This window comes from Ochotona princeps, chromosome 17 (assembly GCF_030435755.1).
Source record: "Ochotona princeps isolate mOchPri1 chromosome 17, mOchPri1.hap1, whole genome shotgun sequence".
Lineage (NCBI taxonomy): Eukaryota > Metazoa > Chordata > Mammalia > Lagomorpha > Ochotonidae > Ochotona > Ochotona princeps.
Genome location: NC_080848.1, coordinates 33,726,749 through 33,745,776, shown reverse-complemented (window position 1 = coordinate 33,745,776; position 19,028 = coordinate 33,726,749). Strand labels below are relative to the sequence as shown.

The 19,028-nt window shown below is 48.0% G+C and overlaps 1 protein-coding gene across 1 annotated transcript; it reads right to left on the bottom strand.

Annotated features, from left to right (window-relative positions):
* Positions 1 to 7,982: 7,982 nt before the first annotated feature.
* On the bottom strand, positions 7,983 to 18,009 carry C17H17orf75 (chromosome 17 C17orf75 homolog). Its single transcript, XM_004593877.4, has 10 exons — positions 17,809 to 18,009; positions 17,367 to 17,447; positions 14,972 to 15,097; positions 13,976 to 14,119; positions 13,398 to 13,455; positions 11,795 to 11,914; positions 9,684 to 9,748; positions 9,457 to 9,593; positions 8,886 to 8,989; positions 7,983 to 8,359 (listed from the first exon to the last, which is right to left on the bottom strand). Exons 1-10 carry the CDS (start codon positions 17,946 to 17,948, stop codon positions 8,144 to 8,146), a joined length of 1,191 nt encoding a protein of 396 aa, XP_004593934.2. The 5' UTR covers positions 17,949 to 18,009; the 3' UTR covers positions 7,983 to 8,143.
* Between the last annotated feature and the right edge of the window lie 1,019 nt (positions 18,010 to 19,028).

Genomic DNA, 19,028 nt, shown 5'->3' with positions numbered 1-19,028 from the left:
GGCAGGCCTGAAGGGTCCTGGGGTAGATGGGTATCCCCAGAGAATATAAGCCAGGCAGTGTTCTTGGGATTAGAGGGTCTGGAGGTAGGGGCAGCCATGACCCCTGGTGCCTGGGCTAAGGAGCCCAGTGACAGGGAATAACCTCACCCCAGCTTCTACCCCAGGGCTTAAGCCCAGCACCCATTTCCGGCAGCCCTCCATCCTGTTTCTTCCAGAATGCTGATAGCTCACCCCAGCCTCCATGTTGCGCCTCATTTGGGGGTTTGTCCCACCCTTGGACCGTTATACATGCCTTTGAACCTCCCCTGTGGCTGTGGAGACAGATTTGGGGGGTGGCCTGAGGCGTCTGTGTTTGATGGAGAAGACAGCCTGTGACTACTCAGGGTTCATAGAGGAAGTGTCGGGTCAGCAGGCGCATGGGGCAGTCTGCAGGAAGGCGCTGGGGCAGGAGCTGTGGAGCCCAAGTGGCCTTGCCCTCAGCCAGACTCCCAGGCTCCTTTGCTGCCTTCAGAATGTGCCTGGAGACTCCCTGGCACCAGCAGGAAAGCTGCATTGGGAGCAGTTTCTCACCCTTCCAGGAGTCCTGGTCCAGTTCTGGGGTGGCCTTAGTATCTGAAAAGTCTGCCTTCCCCTCAGGGACAAGGTTGGGGGTACAAGAGAGCCTGGGGGAGGGAAGTCAAAGCCATGGGTCCCTTTGAGCCAAGGAGGAGGAGGCCAGGGATGAATTCCAACTGACGTGGGAAACTTGGCCCTGGGGACTCATGAGGAGCTTGGGCGAGGGTCATAGGGGAGAGACTCAGGGGCACAGGGGCAGAAGTTAATCCAGAGACCATCAAGTCTGCCCACCCCTTCACAGATGAAGGTACTGGGAGCTGGTGCTAGAGGCAAGCCCGGAGGGGTGGGGGTGAGGAGAAAACCTGTTTTGGGGACTTCCGATCAGATAGATGGGTGGAGAGTGCCCCAGCCTGGGAGGCAGAGGCTGGACTGTGTCTGGCTGCGGAGTGTAGCCTCTGCCTCCCTGTGTGCTGCAAGGCACCCTGTCAGGCAGGCCAGGTGTGCTGGCTCCTGGGGCCTCTGGGACTTCCTGTTCCTGTGAATCCATGGAACTTGGGCAGTGTCACGAAGCAGGTGAGCTGGGAGACCCTGGGGGCTCCTTTCCTGTCAGCCAGAGGCCTGAGGGTCTGATCCAGGATGGGATACTTTGGTCCGGAGCAGCTGGTCCATGCCCTGCCTGCCTTTCTCTGCCCTAGTGAGAAAGTGAGTGGGAGCGGAGGGCTGGGAGAGCTGGCTTCCTGGGACAGGATATTGAGGTCACCTAGGTAGGGACTGAGGCGGGTGCCCTGCTGGGAGTGGGGCTTTCCCTCCTAGAAGTGGCCCGGGGCCCTCCAGGATGAAATCTTTGCTTGGGGGACACAGGAGTGTCCTTGGACATCCCCAGATGTCCCTGTCCTGGTATATCCACCATGCCCAACCAAGGTCTTCGAGTGGGAACAGTGAAGTCGGCTGGCTGACTAGAGAGGTCCAACCTCTTTAGCAGGTCCCTGGGCTCTCGTCCCTCTCAGGTTCCAGCCAGGCCAGGGTGTGGGGGAGTGCTGTGGGTCTGAGGGAGGCTGGAAATGCCACTCGATGGTGAGACGGGAAAGGTGTGTAACGTTCCGGAGGAGGAAACGCTACATTGCAAAGCCAACCTGACTCCAGCTGGCATCCCCGTTCCACTTTGGGAGAGCTCACTAATGAGGCTCTTGCCAGCCAACAGGACTCCCTGTTTCCGTGAGAGCCAATCTCGCATGGAGGGTCTGGGGAGCCTGGCTGGGCTGGTGGATCCTGTAGCTGAGGCCCCTTCCCAGCCCAGGCAGGTGCCAAAGCTCTTGGCTTCCCTTGCCTTACGGCAGTGCTCCAACAGGAATAAGCACTGGGAAATGAGTGAGAACACAACGTGGGCTTCTAAATATTTTTGTATTGTGTACATTCTGTATATTTTTGTTGTAAAGTATTATTTGAGCACAGATTCCATTAAAGATTTTTTTTTAAGCCACTGGTTATTCAAGAAGTGACCTGAAGGAGCCCGCTTGGAATGGGTGAGTGAGGGAAAGTGGGTGGTGGTGGTGGTGGGGCGGTGCATTGGTGCTTGGCTGTTGTCCTCCCAGCTCAGTGGCGCTTAGCCTTTCCCGAGTCCCTCCACTCTCCCTTTAGGTCCTTTTAAGATTGTATGTGTTTAAAACAGCTGGAGGAAGAAACAGATCTTCCATCTGCTGGTTCACTTCCCCAACCGGCTGCAACAACCAAGGATGGGTCAGGCTGAAGCCAGGAGCTCCATGCAGGTCTCCCACCTGGGTGGTGGGACCCCAAGCGTGTGAGCCATCCTCTGCTGCTTTTCCAGGTGCATCCCAGGATCTGGATGAGAAGTAGCACTCTATGGGGGATGCTGGAGTCACAGGTGAAAGTTGTATTACAATCGCAGCCCTCACCAAGCTCTTGAGTAGTTGTTGAGAGGGTCGATTTTCTTCTTCCCAAAACATTTGCTTCTGCATGAGACAGGTCTTTCTCAGGACTCTTCCTGATTTGCAGAGCAGGAATGTTGCCAGGGTCCAAGGGGCATGGGCAGTTAAGGGAAGTAAAGGTGAAGTCTGGTGCTTGGGAAGTTAAACTAGTTTTGAGTAAATTAAGCTGGGGAGAATAAACACCAATTTTTCTTTTCTTTTTCTTTAAAGCTTTATTTATTTTTATTGCAAAGTCGGATATATATATATGGGAGGAGAGACAGAGTGATAGATCTTCTGTCCAATGATTCACTCCCCAAGTGACCGCAACAGCCAAAGCTGAGCCGATCCGAAGCCAGGAGCTTGGAGCTTCTTCTGGGTCTCCCATGCAGGTGCAGGGTCCCAGGGCTTTGGGCTGTCCTTGACTATTTTCCCAGGCCACAGAGAGCGAGATGGGAAGTGGAACAGCTAGGATATGAACCTCTGTGCTCTCATATGGGATCCTGGCACATGCAAGGTGAGGACTTCAGCCACTAGGCTACTGTACCAGACCCTATCTTTCCTTTTAAGGATGAAATTCTGCAAGGGGTTTGTCTTTAGCATGTTCTCTCACATCAGTTTCCTGCATATCCTTTAGCAACATTTCTAAGTGCTGCAGAAACCTTCCCAGAACAAGGTTGGAGTCCAGTCCTGGTGGAAGGTCCAGGGACAGAGCTGAGCCAGTCCAAAACCAGGGTCCAGAAACTTCTTCCAGGTCTCTCATTTGGGTGCAGGGGTCCAAAGACTTGGGCCATACTCTGCTGCATTCCCAGGTACATTAGCAGGGAACCAGGTTGGAAGTACAGCAGCTGGGACTTGAACTGGTGCCCAATTGGGATGTTGGTGCTCTAGAAGGAGGCTTAGCTTGCTATGCCACGGCACAACCCCCATACCTGAATTGTAGATGTAACCCCTTGGAGAGCCAAGAGCTATTCAGCTGGCATCGACCTCTTCTCTTTCTTTCCTTCTGTTCTGGTCCCCTCTTTCTGCAAGGCTTCCTCTTCCAGTAACTTACTAAGATGTTCACTAATGCAGTAGTTAAACAGTAAAGATACATACATACATACAAGCTGCCATGCACTAACATGGGCATTTTCAAGGCTACTTTATTTTCTTGAAATTATTTTTGAAAGGCAGGGAGAGAGAATCTACGATCTGCTGATTCACTTTCTTTTTTTATTGTTTTAAAAGATTTATTTTTTGTTTTAATTGGAAAGGTAGGTCGGCTAGAAAGATCTTCCATCTCCTGCTGGTTTACTCCCTAGAGCTGAGCCAATCCAGAGCCAGGAGCTTCTTCCGGGTCTCCCACGTGGGCGCAGGGTCCCAAGGCTTTGGGCCGTCCTCGACTGCTTTCCCAGGCCACAGAGAGCGAGATGGGAAGTGGAGCAGCCAGGACATGAACTGGTGCCCATATGAGTTGCAAGTTGAGGGTTTAGCCATTGAGCCATTGCATTAGGCCTTGCTGGTTCACTTTGTAAATGCCCCTAACAGCTAGGGGTATGCCAGGCTGAAACCGGAAATCAGAGTTTTCAACATTAGCTGGGAAGGACCAAGCACTCAAGCCATCACATGCTCCCTTGCAGTGCCCACAATGGCAGGAAACTAGAATTGCAAGTGAAGTCAGGACTCATACCCAGGTTCTCCATACAGAGTACAGCCATCCCAAGCAATGTCAGCCTCTGCTGAATACCTGCCCTCTCACAGCTACTTTCTGTAAAGTCGGTAACAAGATTCCCATCTTGACACCTGCAGGGACGATTCGAGAAATGAAGTCACTTGTCAGCATGGCTGGATTCACACCCAGACAGTTGGTTCCCGATTTCATGTTCCTGGATCATGGGCATCTCTTTGGGATTTCAGGGATGCTAAGCATCAAACAAACAGGATCTGGTCTTGTTGGAGTGGGTCCAGGCCATGCAGCAACAGGTGAAGTTTGGCACATTTCACGTGGAGTTCACTCGAGACCTGCACCTTGCCAGCCCTTTCAAAAGTGGTGGATGGGGCCCGGCAGCATGGCCTAGTGGCTAAAGTCCTCGCCTTGAATGCACCAGGATCCGGTTCTAATCCCGGCAGCTCCACTTCCCATCCAGCTCCCTGCTTGTGGCCTGGGAAGGCAGTTGAGGATGGCCCAAGGCTTTGGGACCCTGTACCCGTGTGGGAGACCCGGAAGAGGTTCCTGGTTCCCGGCATCGGATTGGCGCCGCACCGGCCGTTGCGCTCACTTGGGGAGTGAATCATCGGATGGAAGATCTTCCTCTCTGTCTCTCCTCTCTGTATATCTGACTTTGTAATAAAAATGAATAAATGTTAAAAAAAAAAAAAAGTGGATGAGAAAAACTGCAGCTGCTGCTTCATCCTCACGCACTGTCAGCCCGCCTTCTGGCCGGATATCTGTGCCATCCCGGCGGTGTGGCAGCATGATGTGATCAGCAAGATTCAGCTCGGAAAGTTAGCAGTGCCAGAGCCCAGTGGCGCTCGCACCCTTCCAGCTGCAGAGGTGTCACTGAGGCCAGCGGGGGCTCTGTTAACTAAGCAGCTCCCGTTATGGAAACATGGTCCTGGGAACTGAACCTTGTATGTGAGAAGCCTGCCAGCTCTCCAGGCATCTGGAGAAATCACCCTCTGGTGAGGGACAGGCATTCTGTCATTGTTAATAATGGATGAGTGAGAGGAAGTGACTTGGGTTATTGGGTTCTATGGCTCTCACTTTCCAGGACAATGAATAAAACATTGTGATGGAAACTGCTGTCAAACCCTGCCTGGGGCCTCCCACAAGATGCAGAAAGGTGCACCCAAGCAGGAGGCTGGATTTCCTTCCACAGATTTTTTTTTTTGAAATATTGTTTTATTGGAAAGGTGAATACACAGAGAGGAGGAGAGACAGAGAGGAAGATCTTCCGTCTGATGATTCACTCCCCAAATGGCCGCAACGACTAGAGCTGAGCCAATCCGAAGCCAGGAGCCCAGAGCCTCTTTCACGTCTCCCACACGCGGGTGCAGGGTTCCAAGGCTTTGGGCCGTCCTCCACTGCCTTCCCAGGCCACAAGCAGGGAGCTGGATGGGAAGCGGGGCTTCAGGGATTAGAACCGGTGCCCATATGGGATCCTGGTGCGTTCAAGGTGAGGACTTTAACCGCTACACTATAGTGCCGGGCCCCTTCCACAGATCTAAGTCTGATGAGTATAATTCCCCCTATTAACATGCTAGGAATTAATAAAAATGTCAGGCTTGAAAATTGAAGTTTATTAAGCAAAAATGACTGCCTTAATGAGAAGCCAGATTTTATTATGAAAAATACAATTACAGGTAAGACGATTTTTGATACATGACAGATATCCATCTTCTGCGGCTAGCACACAAATAAACATTCTCTATCTGGACAATTCCTTTTTTAAACGCTAACGTTTAATACATCAGCTGGCCAGAAGTGGAATACAGTGCCTATTTGGGATCATGAGTTGTGTTCCTTGTAACTGACAAGATATTCTTAGGATTTGAAGTAGGTAATATTTTTTTAAATTTATTATTATTATTTTTAAAGATTTATTTATTATTATTACAAAGTCAGATATACAGAGAGGAGGAGAGACAGAGAGGAAGATCTTCCATCCGATGATTGACTACCCAAGTGAGCCGCAACGGCTGGTGCTGCGCCCATCCGAAGCCAGGAGAGCCAGGAACCTCTTCCGGGTCTCCCACGCGGGTGCAGGGTCCCAAAGCTTTGGGCTGTCCTCAACTGCTTTCCCAGGCCACAAGCAGGGAGCTGGATGGGAAGTGGAGCCACCGGGATTAGAACCGGCGCCCATATGGGATCCCGGGGCGTTCAAGGCGAGGACTTTAGCCGCTAGGCCACGCTGCCGGGCCCAATTTATTATTTTTTAAATAATGATTACATGGTTGATCAGGGAAGGAAGGCTCAAGGTTTAGGGAAAATTGGGTGAATTGAAATTTTTATTTTTACATTTATTTTTAAAAGCTACTTACAGTATGGATTCTTAAATAATGTACAGATTTGAAAATGAAAAGGATGTTTTCCAGACTCAGATGTTGATGTCTTAATTTGTTGTTTACCTGAAAACTGATCTTGAAGTGGGCAACCAAACGCGTTAGACAGATCCAAGGAGCACGTAACAAGACTGCTGATTTCCCAGTAGTCCTGCATGCAGTACTATTCAAGACATGCTACTTAATTTTTTTTCCATCCTCTTTACAATCCAAATTATTAAAGTTTAAAAGCATACAAAAGCACTTAGGAAGATCCTGAATTGTACTTCTCATTAAAGGGGAAGTCGAGTCCCTAGACTTGCAAGAGGATGAAGCAGCAGGCATTGCAGGAACCTGCCAGGTGAGCACTCAGCACTTCCTGTGACCTTGGACCCTGCACAAGTATGCTTCAGTTCTGGAAGCTTCTATCCCTCTGATCAGTGAGAACACCAGACTCCTGATCTTCTAAACAAAAGTCATTACCGAAAGATGTGTGATTGAACAGTTATGAAGAACAAATATGTGTTTGCTACAACTGGCTTCCAGGGAATTACCAATGGCTAGCTCAAAGTGCTTTCAGGGTAAAACAATCTGAAGTCTGTCACAGATGTACAGAGAAAAAAAAAAACAAAACAAAATGATAGGAACAATTGCTGCATTCTGTACGTTACAGTTTGCTTGCATTCTTTTAAAAATTTTTTTTGGAAGAGTTACAGAAAGACCAACATCTTGTATTTGATGGGCTTTACTCCCCCCAAGTGGCTGCATCAGCCAGGGCTGCCAAGAGCTTCATCCAGCCGCCCAGGCAGGTAGCAGGAGCCCCAGCACTTGCACCATCCTCCTCTGCATTTCCCAGGCCGTTAGCAAGGAGCTAGATCGGAAGGGGGGCAGCCCAGACTCTAACCGTGCCCATTTGGGATGCAGCGCTAGGTGCTGCAACACAACACCGGCCCCAGATTGATGTACTTCGTTTCTTAACACCTTTTTCAAAACTGCAGCATGTTCATTTAAAAGAAAACACAATCCACAGGTTCTTGGCAAGAGACAAGTGCTGATGGGGACCACTGCTGCAGATTTCTGTCAGACATAAGGGGGCATCTAAAAGTTGGTATGTCGATTCTTAAAGCTGATTTAACTTCTCATTCATTCATGATTTATTTGCATATTGACATAGAAGCTGGCATCATTGTCCATCTATTATCAATCAGATGAAAATACATGTCAAGCACCCACGGGATGCACAAGTCTATCTGCACATAGTGTGGTGGCACTAATCACCCTAAAACTAGTATTCCAGTTTTCGCGCTCTTTTTTTTTTTTTTTTGTTAAAGAAGTTATGATCCATTGAAAAAGAATAACAACATTCTGAGGAGAAAAGTTGCTAAATACTTAAACTCCCGAAAGGAGCCACAAAATTACCTCTGAAGTCAAGAACTTAAGGGGCCAATGACAGACTACAGCTAGGCCTTGGGAGAGACATTCCTCAGGTTTTCATATTTAATAAAGTACCAAAAGAAAAAGAATCTGGAATGTTTCAAATAATCTCAAATGGTAATCCTATGAGCAATGATGACAACTGTAATTTCGAACACAAGGGCTTTGACTCTACAACTTCGTGATACAGTTATCTCAAAACGTGATCAAACACTCTGGGCAAGAACTTCTTCCATGAATTCTTCAAGGACAGCGACCACATTTTTTGCTTCAGGCATTTCTTCATGTTCCACTTTCACAATCTTCAAAAGGATGTCCCCACTACCGCAGTTCTTCAGGAACATGTAACATTTAAACAGAGCATAATGATTCATTTCTGCCTGCCGGATAAATCTCTTCAGATTGTTTGTGTCTTGTATGGCCTAGAAGAAGATTACACATATACGTGTTCAGTGAGATGATGAGGAAGCCTGAAAAATATCTCCTATCAGCTGAGAATTCAACATACGCTGTTAAGATGTTTGCTTTGTAGTCAAAATGTTTCCATCATTTTTATTGCCAACACACTTTGTCCTTGTTACAGTAAAATTTCTTATGTAAAGATACTTTTAAAATTGCCTAAAGTGAAGACACTCCCTCTCCCCTACCAAAATTCTGAACTCTGAGGCAATGAATAATTTTTGTGTGTGTGCATTGCAACAAAGTCATGAGTTGTAAAATGATGCCCCTTAAATATAAGCAAGCAGTCACCCAAATTTTATTTATTGGGAATGAAAGTGTATTCATGCAGAAGCTCCTGAACAAATTCCTGCTGCTGCTTCCAGCGGGAGGAGGTCCTAGGCAGGAGGCCTCGCAGCTGCACAGAGCAGTTTTGTTACTCTCTCACTGAGCTAATTAAGTTTTAGACAAGCCGGGTATGTGACACTTGGCACACAGCCAATCAGTTACCTTTAGTTTAAAGTTCTCCAGTACTTGGCGGAGAAGAAAAGGGTTACCCCCTTCTGCACCGTTTAAAAAAGCCTGCATCCACTCCTCACAAAACCGGTTGCTTCCTACAAAACATTTTAGAGAAGTTAAGTTACATAAATAAAAAACAAATCCTAAAAAGCTCAAGATAGGGTCTCATAAAGACCCATAGTGAATTATTTAGGACTGCTGCAAAAGCCTGAAAAAAAATACTATGTTCCTACGTGGCTAGGAACCAGCAGAGTGGCTGAAGCCCCTGTGTGCCCTCTGTCATCACATGCCCCTCCCTTCCTATCAGAAAGAATTTTTGTTCTCACTTATTTCTTTAAACTTCTGCCACAAACCATTGTGTCTCTTGGTCCTATATGGAATATTTTGCTTTTCTTTAATGGCCATCACACTTAATTGTATGTTTGAGAGCCTTGAGCTCCCTGTCTGTAGAGTTACTGTTTTTTGCAAGTCTGGGATAGCCACATCAAACTACGGGAAGAGCCAAGGTGGTCTGGAGATTGGCAAGAAGGCTAGCAAGGCTGCTTCCAAGCTGCTGGCTTACCTGCATGGTGGAACTGAGGCTGGGAGCCACTGCAGTCAATGAGCACAGACTTCTGGGGCTCGTCCGTCATGGCCATGCATAGCGATGCCATGGTGCCTTCGTGAATCAGTCCTTGAAGACTGGCCACACTCAGAAACCTACCACACACAAGGCCTGTTGCACAGTGTCTACACCAGGGACGCGACAGGAAAACTAAAGCTCGGGCTGAGAGTGGCAAAACACATTACCTGTCAAGGTCTCTCTTTGTTTTTTCATCGGATTCCTTAACTTCCACAGGAGTGTAACTCAAAGCCTGGGAGGGAATCAAGAAGCTGGCTGACACACGTGTTCCTTAGAGGGCAGCCGTCCCAAATTACTGTCACACTAGAAGGTGACCGTCAGGGGCTGCCTCAGGCTCTCCAGAGCTGCTCACATCACTTCTGAATTGTTTTACTTTCAGAATGTTTTGGAAATAACAACCCTCCCAGAACACTTCACAAAGTAATCATTTAAAAATGCTTTATGCTGGAGCAGGCAGTAGGCACAGCAGTTAAGTTTTCACATGGGGTGCCCACATCCCATGTTAGAACCGCTAAGTTCAAGTTCTGGCTCTTTCCAATCCAGCTTCCTCTTACTATATCCTCTTGCAGACATCAAGTGATAGCGCAAGTAGTTAGGTTCCCAGCACCCACGTGGGGAGTGCAGACTGAGTTCTGGGCTCCTGCCTTCAGCGTGACCCAGCGCTGGCTGCTGGGAACTGAACTAGCAGATGCAAATCTGTTTCTGTATGCCTTTTCAATAAATAAAAAGTAATAATTCTTATAAAGGTTTCATCCTATTAGGAAGATTAAGCCAGCATTTACAATTCAAGTCTCAGTAATCTAACTTTCTAGTTATTAATAAAATGTGATCTATTTTTGCTAACATAGCTTGAGTGAATATTTGCTGGTAGTGGCGAAGGGTGTGAAAGGTTCAGGAAAAATCAGTAAACCTCTAAACTGTAAGTAATAGAAATTTGGGGCTGGCATTGTAGTACAGCAGGTAAAGCTGCTACCTGAGATGCCAACATCCCATACAGGCACTGGTTCGAGTCCCAGCTGCTCCATTTACAATTCAACCACTGCTAACGGCTTGGGAGCAGCAGAAGATGGCCACTGCCACTCATGTGATGAGAGACCTGGAAGAAGCTCCTGGCTTTGGTCTGGCTCAGCCTTGGCCATTGTGGCCACTTACACAGTGAACCAGCAGATAGAAGATCTCTGTCTCCTTGTCTCTCTCTGTGACTTTGGTTTTCAAATATTTTTGTTTTAAAGTCGGCATTCTTTAAAAAAGTTCACTTAAGTTTTTATTTGAAAGGCAGAGTTACAGAAAGAGGAGAGATAGAAAGAGATCTTTAAATGACCACAATGGCCAGAGCTAAGCCAATTTGAAGCCAAGAATTTCTTTCAGATCTCCCACTGGATGCAGGGGCCTCAGGACTTGAGCCATTCTTCAGTGCTTTCCCAGGCCATTAGCAAGTATCTGGAAGGGAAGTGGAACAGCCAGGTCACAACTGGCCACCCATATGGGATGCTGGCACTGCAGGTAGAGGCCTAGCCATTGTGCCATGGTACTGGGCCATAAATAAGTAAATAGGGCCCGGCATAATAGTCTACCACCTCACCTTGCACACGTCAGGATCCCATATGGGCGCCAGTTCTAACCCTGGCGGCACCGCTTTCCATCCAGCTCCCCGTTGTGGCCTGGGAAAGCAGTAGAGGATGGCCCAAAGCCTTGGGACCCTGCACTCGAGAGGGAGACTCAGAAGAGGCTCTGGGCTCCTGGCTTCGGATGAGCTCAGCTCTGGCCATTGCAGCTGCTTGGGGAGTGAATCATCAGATGGAAGATCTTCCTCTCTGTCTCTCTTCCTCTCTGTGTATATCCGACTTTCTAATAAAAATAAAATAAAAATCTTAAAAAAATTAATAAATAAATCTTTAAATAATATGAACTTGGGACCTACATTATGGCATAGTGGCAACACCAGCATCACATATCCCATATTGGAGGAACAGTTTGAGACCCGCCTTCTCCACTTCCAGTCTAGCTTTCTGCTAATGTGTATGGAAAGGCAACAGAGCACAGGCCAAATACCTGGGCCCTACAGGAGACCCAGATGAGCTCCAGGCTCTTGTTGGCTTTAACCTCGCCCAACCCCACTGTTGCAGCTATTTGGGGAATGGGCCACTTTACCACTTGACCTTTTGGGCAATGTCACTTTGCCTTCCAAATTAATAAAATCCATCTCAAAAAAATAGCAATAAAACAAGTGATCACAACTCTGCCAAAGTGGCTCTGATTTCCGGGAGACAACACTTACAGCATGCAGCAGAAAGGTAAGCTTCTCCTGGAAGAGAACCACCACCCTCTGGATGGGGCATACCACATCCTCAAACCAGTTGCTCAGATACGCCTTGATGTTCTTCTCCAGGCCCCTTTCCTAAATCAAAAGAGGACATGTGCTTGGTTATAAGCCTTCCCCTTGGCAGACTTGACAGTTTCTTTACATACTCTGTGAAAAGAACTGGAATAGACACCTCCTATTATAACCTAACACTACCAATTAAAAAAAAAGAAAATTATGGGCGCTAGCATTGTGACACAGCATGTAAAGCCACTGCCTACAATGTCAGCATCCCAGTCTGTGTCTCAGCTGCTCTGCTTCTGATCCAGTCCTGGCAGATGGTCTGGGAAAATCAGTGGAGGATGGCGCAAGTGTTTGGGCCCCTACACCTACATAGGAGACTTGGATGTGGTCCTGGTGTCCTGACTTCAGCTCGACCCAGCCCTGGTGCCTATAGCTGTCTAGGGAGTGAGTCAGATAATGAAATCAACCTCTCCCTCTCCCTCTCTTTCTCACACATACTCACTCTTTTAAATAAATGAATCTTAAAGCAACAACCCAAAAAAAGAGACCTGGAAGAAGCTCCTGGCATTGGAAATTAGAAAAGGTTTATTGGGCAGGGTAGGGATTAACCCCGCAGTAAATTTCTTTAGACCTACTCAGAGTCCATTACATAAAGTGAAAAGAGTGAATGAATAGGGTGCCATGTTCTTTCTTTCCTTGAGTTCAATGTTTACCTCCATGTCCATCTCCCCAGCTAATGATCACTTACTAGAGATAGTATCCCAATAATTCTCCTTCCCCACAAGTGGTATAATGTCTGAAACATGCAGCGTGAGCTACTTCATGCCCAGTGAATGGCTGAGGTAGTGAATGCATTCACGGAACAGGAGCAGAGGAGGATGGAAAGAACTCTGCTGTCAGAGTCCTTGTGCCCACACCAGCTGGCGGAGTGCTGCCCTCCTCAAAGACGGCCTCTCTCTGGGACGAGCCACCTGCAGAGTTCCAGGCTGGGGTAAGCAGCTCCCCTAGACTCATACCCCTGGCTCCTTCGTTCTGGCCCTCTCCTCCTGTGGTGTCTTGGAAATACACGACAAGTAAAAAGAATTGTCACTATATGGTAGTGAATCCCTGAATTATAACCTCAACCATGACTGCATGCTGAAGGCATGGTTTTAAAAGGTTGGGATGTTAGTCAATACAGATATATCTAATAGAGAATTGATTAATGGGACGTTGCTAAAAAAATCTTTGATGCCCAAAGACAACTAGACCTACTGTATAGTATATCTCGGGTGCCAGAGGCTACACAGGCCATCTTCCTTCACAGACAGGTTTTTACATGCCACTCAATGAAAACAGATTGAATTTTTGAGAAAGCAAACATCAGGAGCAGTCTTGTGCAATTTTTGGAACATAAAGAGCCATTTCCCCTGCTTTCCCCCTCCCTCAAATCACCTGTCAATCCACAAGGTGGCAAGTTTTCTGAATTTAGGTGTCTTTATGTCTACCTATATATTGGCTAGATACAGCAGTAACATATGTTAGTCATTTCTCTAAACAGTATTAATCACCCTACCTCACAGTTCATGTCATATTTCAGTCCTTGGATGTACTTGTCCAATTCAAGTCTGAAAGTATGTTCTTAAGGAAGCAATAAAGGATGAATAATCGAAGCATAGAAAAGTCTCCCAGATATGCAAACTGTAAATTAAAACAAGCCAAGGATGGGGTGGGCACTGGGCCTAGTGGTTAAGAAGCCACTTTGAATGCCTGTACCCCATGCTGGAGTGCCTGAGTTCAAGTCCCAGCACTGTTCCTGGCTCCAGCTTCCTGCTTGGCACAGCCTACAAGGTAGCCACTGACAGCTCCAGTACCTGAGTCCCTGCCGCCTAACTGGGAGACCTGAATCCAGCTCCGGCTTGGCCCTGACCTGGCTGTGGTGCACATTTAGAAAGTTAACTAGCAGATGGGGTGTTCTCTTTCTCTCTCTCTCCCTTTTTTCACTAACTAAACCACCTAAATCCACCTAAATAGGATGACACTGAAATAATCATATAGGAGTACAAAAACTTTGTATAGGTTGTAAGTATTATTCCCCCACTTGCCTTCCCACATCTTCCTCCCTGATGTCCTCAAAGACCAAAGAAAGGATATAGCTCCAGTCCTTTTTCAGAACCTCCTAAAAAGCAGACCACATACTCTGACGGATTTTGTTCAGGATCCAATGTTGCTGTTTCAGGAAGAAGGTCTTCTTTTTGGAAAAGGCAGTAATAACAACCAACTCGGTATCCTGGAATTCTAGAAAGTGAAAGGCAAAATATCAATTTTTGGCAACTCACACCTCTGATTTTGTGCACTGCCCTGAATCCTATCTTCAACACTGTAACACTGTTGGCATGCCTGTTACTTCAGAGTTTCCCAGAATTCTCAGGGGTTTGCTTGGAACAGCGCAGGAAACCGAATCCATATCCCGGAGGGCTCTGGTTGAAGCAGACCCTAATGGGTATGACATTTCTTTGAATTTTCCTGTTTTATATAAAAACTTGTGATTTCACTTTCATGGCATACCTGTGTCTACACTGATGTAAGCAGGTTCTCTCCCTCCTCCAAACCTTCACAAATCAGTGATGCCACATGCAGATGAGCTGTGTTTATCTTGTGGCCTTGGCATTGAGGACTGCCTCATAACATCTGAGGGCCAACTTCACTTTTTAACAGAACTACCATCAGAGGCTGGCACTGGACTGAGGCCCTGTATGTGGAAACCTGAATGTTGGCAGTAGGACCAGCCGGTGGCCGAGCTGGGGCAAGCCACTTAACCTTTCCGAACTCATTCCCTTATCCAAACATGGAAACAGGAGAGTCCACTACAGGAGAGTCCAGCTTTGTAAGGAAAATTGTATCCAAGTTTGCAAAAGCAGTTCACAAGCTCTACCATATTCACAAGCTCTGTGAGCTTCTGCGACATTGCTCTGTTGTTCCAAGCACAAGCTAAGGCACTCTATGGTGCTGGAGCCTCTGCCATTCAACTGATTATGGCCCAGTGCCCAGGCTGCAGAATGAAGGATGCTTCTCTAGCGAGAGCATCACTTCTCACACTGAATTCTGAAATACAGAACTCAGCACACAGCACACATTTTTTACACCTACCTCAGCTCCACAGATGCAACATTACCCAGCCCTTCAAAGACGGCGCCCTTCAAGAGACGCTTAGCAATGAAACTGCGCAGCTCTGGCTCCACTTCCGACGGCAGGTTAGTGTCCACCAAGGAGAGGCTTGACAAAGGAGAGACACACTTTCCTTACTGGTGGATTCGTGCATTCACACCCATCCAGCAGACAGAACTGAGGCTAAGCCACAGAACTAGACCTGGACCTTGAGGCCACCTGCCTCCCGTGGAGGCTCTCCAGGATCCTACCGCACCAGGTAAGGCCATTTAAATTGCTCTTGCCTCTCTCACTCCCTCTCTGCTCCAGCAGTAGGACTCCACTGGAACCCCCAGCCCAAATGCCCTACCTTTTTTTTTTTTTCTACAGTCCCTTTAGTCTCATTTTCTCACTTCCCTTCTCTTCATTTAGCTTAAATTCTAGAGCAGTCTCTATATCACTCCCCAGACAAGATCGGGTGCCTTCAGGGCGGTATGGCCGTAGACTATCATCACTCTCCAGAATACATCCTTTAAAATTAATTGAAATTTAATGACCAAATAAAAATTGGGTGCCTGCACATTGTCCTGCAGCTGCGGTTGGCCTTCCCCTCACGACATTTATGAGCTAACCTTCAGCCTTGTCATCCCAGCTCTCCACCTGGATGAATCCCTGCATAGACAGTACTGGGTCTTATTTTACATTTTTTAAAGATTTATTTTACTATTTTTATTAGAAAGATATACAGAGAGGAGGAGAGACAGAGAGGAAGATCTTCCGTCTGATGATTCACGCCACAAGCAACTGCAATGGTCAGAGCTGCACCTTTCTGAAGCCAGGAGCCTCTTCCGGGTCTCCCACACAGGTGCAGGGTCCCAAGGCTTTGGACCATCCTTTGCTGCTTTCCCAGGCCACAAGCAGGGAGCTGGATGGGAAGTGGAGCAGCCAGGATAGACACAAATGCCCCGTTGGGATCCTGGTGTTTGTAGCTGGTGGATTAGCCTGTTGAGCCATCATGCCAGCATCCCCATTTTAAATTAATGGCTAGTGGCACCCAGTGGGCCCTAACTGCTGCCCAGTTGTCACTCTATGTCCTGGTTCACTCACTCTTCCCCTGTGTCACCTCGCCTTTCCTCAAACTTCTGATTACCTGCTACTCATGAGAAAAGACATCAGGTTAGTATTCTTTTAGGAGCTGAAAATCAAAACTTCAGGTTTAGATTAGAATATAAGCAGATCCGGTAAACAGAATGAAGAAAGAAAAAGGCCTTCTATCAACTAAACTTCACAACAGAAAATATGATCCCAAGACTTCTCAAGATTTTTGGTTTTATATTATGGAAAATTTCAAACACATAAAAAATAGAGAGGACAGTACCATGAGTCCACACATATCCCAGGTCAGAGCAGTCCTACTCCATCTGTGCACCCAGACTGCTCCCCAGGCCTCTGAGACGATTGTGAACAAAGTCTCCAGCATCTTAGCATTCCTCATTACACTGCGTACAGGATGAGGACTTTAATATACACACCGGGACTGGTGTTGTGGGCCAAACTGCTGCTTGGGATGCCCACATCCTTTGTCACAGTGCCCAGTTCGAGTCCCCACTATTCCTCACATCAGACCCAGCTTCTTGCAAAGGCACTCAAGGGTGAGGACCCACACGTATGGATCCTTGCCACCCATACGAGACCTGAATGGAGTTCCTAGCTCTTGGCCTGCCCCCGGATGTCGTGGGCACTTCAGGAGTGAACCAGTGGATAGAAAAACTTCTAGCTCTCCTTCTCTGTCCATCACTCTGCTTTTCAGATAACTATTAAGAACAAATTAAAGACACACATAAACATATATCTCAGTACTTTTCTGCCACCTGAAAAATTCCTTAAGTCCTTCATGCATGCAGGGGACGCAGTATGTTGGTATTACAGTTACTCTGCATTGAGTGTCGATGCATTCATGCATCCACTTCATAAATATGGACTCAGTGTCCACGCTGTGCCCAGGCACCAGAGCACAAGGTTGGGAAACGTGAATGAGCCAAAGCGCTAACTCCGCTGAGCCCGGAGTCCACCTTCCAGGGTGAGGTACAGGGGCTGCTTAACAGTAGTCCAAGTGGGGGTAGAGGACTTGGATTTAAATCTCGATAACAACATGATAGTGAATGTTGTACTGGAGTTCCAACGAAGAAATTCAGTCATTCTGGCCAATCACTAAGGGCTCTGTCAATTCTCTGGCTCCATCCCAGCCTTGAATCAGTGATAACTCAAGAAATCAAGGATGAGGATCCAGAGGGAGACGGGGTAGGAGGAATGGGTCGTTTGATACACAGGCCAGGGGTGCACGGGGGGGGGGGGGGGGGGGGGGGGACACCAGCACAAGCTGGGCTCCTGTGTTTACCTGAAGTTATCACCAGAGGGAGTGTCTGCATTTGCACCTCCTGGGCTCCCATCGTCACTGTCCCCTCGTGGCTGGGCCAATCTGTAAGCCAGAGAGCAATGGTGCTGTCAGCCAGCGGCTCCAAGTCAAGTGGAGTGTGGGGCCCCACGGGCGGGAAAGGGCGAGCAGTCAACCCCAAACCCTGCAAGGTGCAGCTGCCGGTTCCCAGGAAAGTCAGCCAGGAGGAAGAAAAGAGGCCTTGAACAGGACAGGGGCTGGGGCTGTATGGCAGACACGGGGGGGGGGGGGGGGGAGACAGCAGCAGGGACGCCGCACTGCCAGGGGGCGTGGATGGGAGGCCAAGGACGGCCCTTGCAGCCCAGAGACCTTGGCCGCGAGAGGAGAAGATGGGAAACGGGAACCGGAGCCTCGGGGCCAGGGCGGCAGGGCCGGGCGCCGCCACCTGCTTCCGCGGTAGCTGTAGAGACAGTAGTGGCTGCTGGGCGGCGGCTCGAGCCTGCGCTCCTCCGCGGGGCCGCCCTCCTCGCTGCTCTCCAGCTCGCGGTCGTCCCGGTCCAGCGACTCCTGCAGGGAAGGGAGCATCTCGACGGCCTCGCCGCGGCCCGGTGTCCCCGCCAAACCGTTCCCCGGCTGCCGCACAGTCCTCGGCGGCGGGGCTCGGCCGGCCCCCGACACCCGCACACCTGCGTTCCGCTCAGAAGCCAGCGCGGATTAGCAGAAGTTCTTTCCTTGCACGGGAGGGTTGGGCGCGCTGCCTTCGCCCTTATGGGAAAGTTGTCAGCATTTCTTTTTAACGCTCTTTTTTTTTCCCCTTCGGGCTATCTTTGGAGACGTCTGGGAGACTTTATGATAAAGGAGCTAGTCCAGTAGGAAAGAACAAAGCTGTGCTCTTATTTCCCTTGTCATATGTGAAGGTTATCACGCCAGTCTGATGAAAGGTTTACAAATTAAAAATGAAACCAACAGCAAGTGAAACGCCAGGAGAGTCTTCAAAAACTTTTGAAGAAGGTCTTTCTTTAGCCACTAGGCTATCGTATCATACTGGGCCCAATGTTTAAACTGTGTTATCAGCCTTTGCAAAAATTACATACTGTTTTCCCCAAGATTATGATGTCATTATATGGACAACATAATTTTTGCACAATCTAACGCTAATTTTTCTTTTCTTTTTTTTTTTAATTGGAAAGGCAGATTTACAAAGAGAAGGACAGAGACAAAGATCTTCCACCTGCTCTCCAAGCAGCTTCAGTGGCTGGAACTAAGCCACTCTGAAGCTGGGAACTAGGATCCTCCTCTGGGTCGCCCAAACAGGGTGCAGGGTCCCAAGGCTTTGGGCCGTCTTCTACTCCCTGCCACAAGCAGGTAGCTGGATGGGAAGTGGAGTAGCTGGGATATGAACCAGCATTCATATGGGATTCTGGCAAATGCAAGGTGAGGATTTAGCCACTAGGCCACCTTGCTGGGCCCCTGGTGCTCATTTGGAGGTGCTAATAAAAGCAGCTGCTTCTGTTTTTCAGAAATGTGACCCTCAAGTGGCCCTGGAGAAAATTCAAGATACAGTGCCTTTTCAGTATTTGCAATATAAATTACTGCAAAGACAAGTGTTTCCACAAAAATTCTTTTTTTTTGAAAGATTTATTTATTTTATTACAAAGTCAGATA

Coding starts and splice junctions, on each gene's coding strand:
- C17H17orf75 (XM_004593877.4), bottom strand. CDS start 17,948: ATGCTCCCTTCCCTGCAGGAGTCGCTGGACCGGGACGACCGCGAGCTG. Junction 11,915..13,397: donor AATATGACATGAACTGTGAG/GTAGGGTGATTA, acceptor CTTTTGATTTAG/GAAAGGGGCCTGGAGAAGAA. Junction 9,594..9,683: donor ACAAAGAGAGACCTTGACAG/GTAATGTGTTTT, acceptor TGTGTGTGGTAG/GTTTCTGAGTGTGGCCAGTC.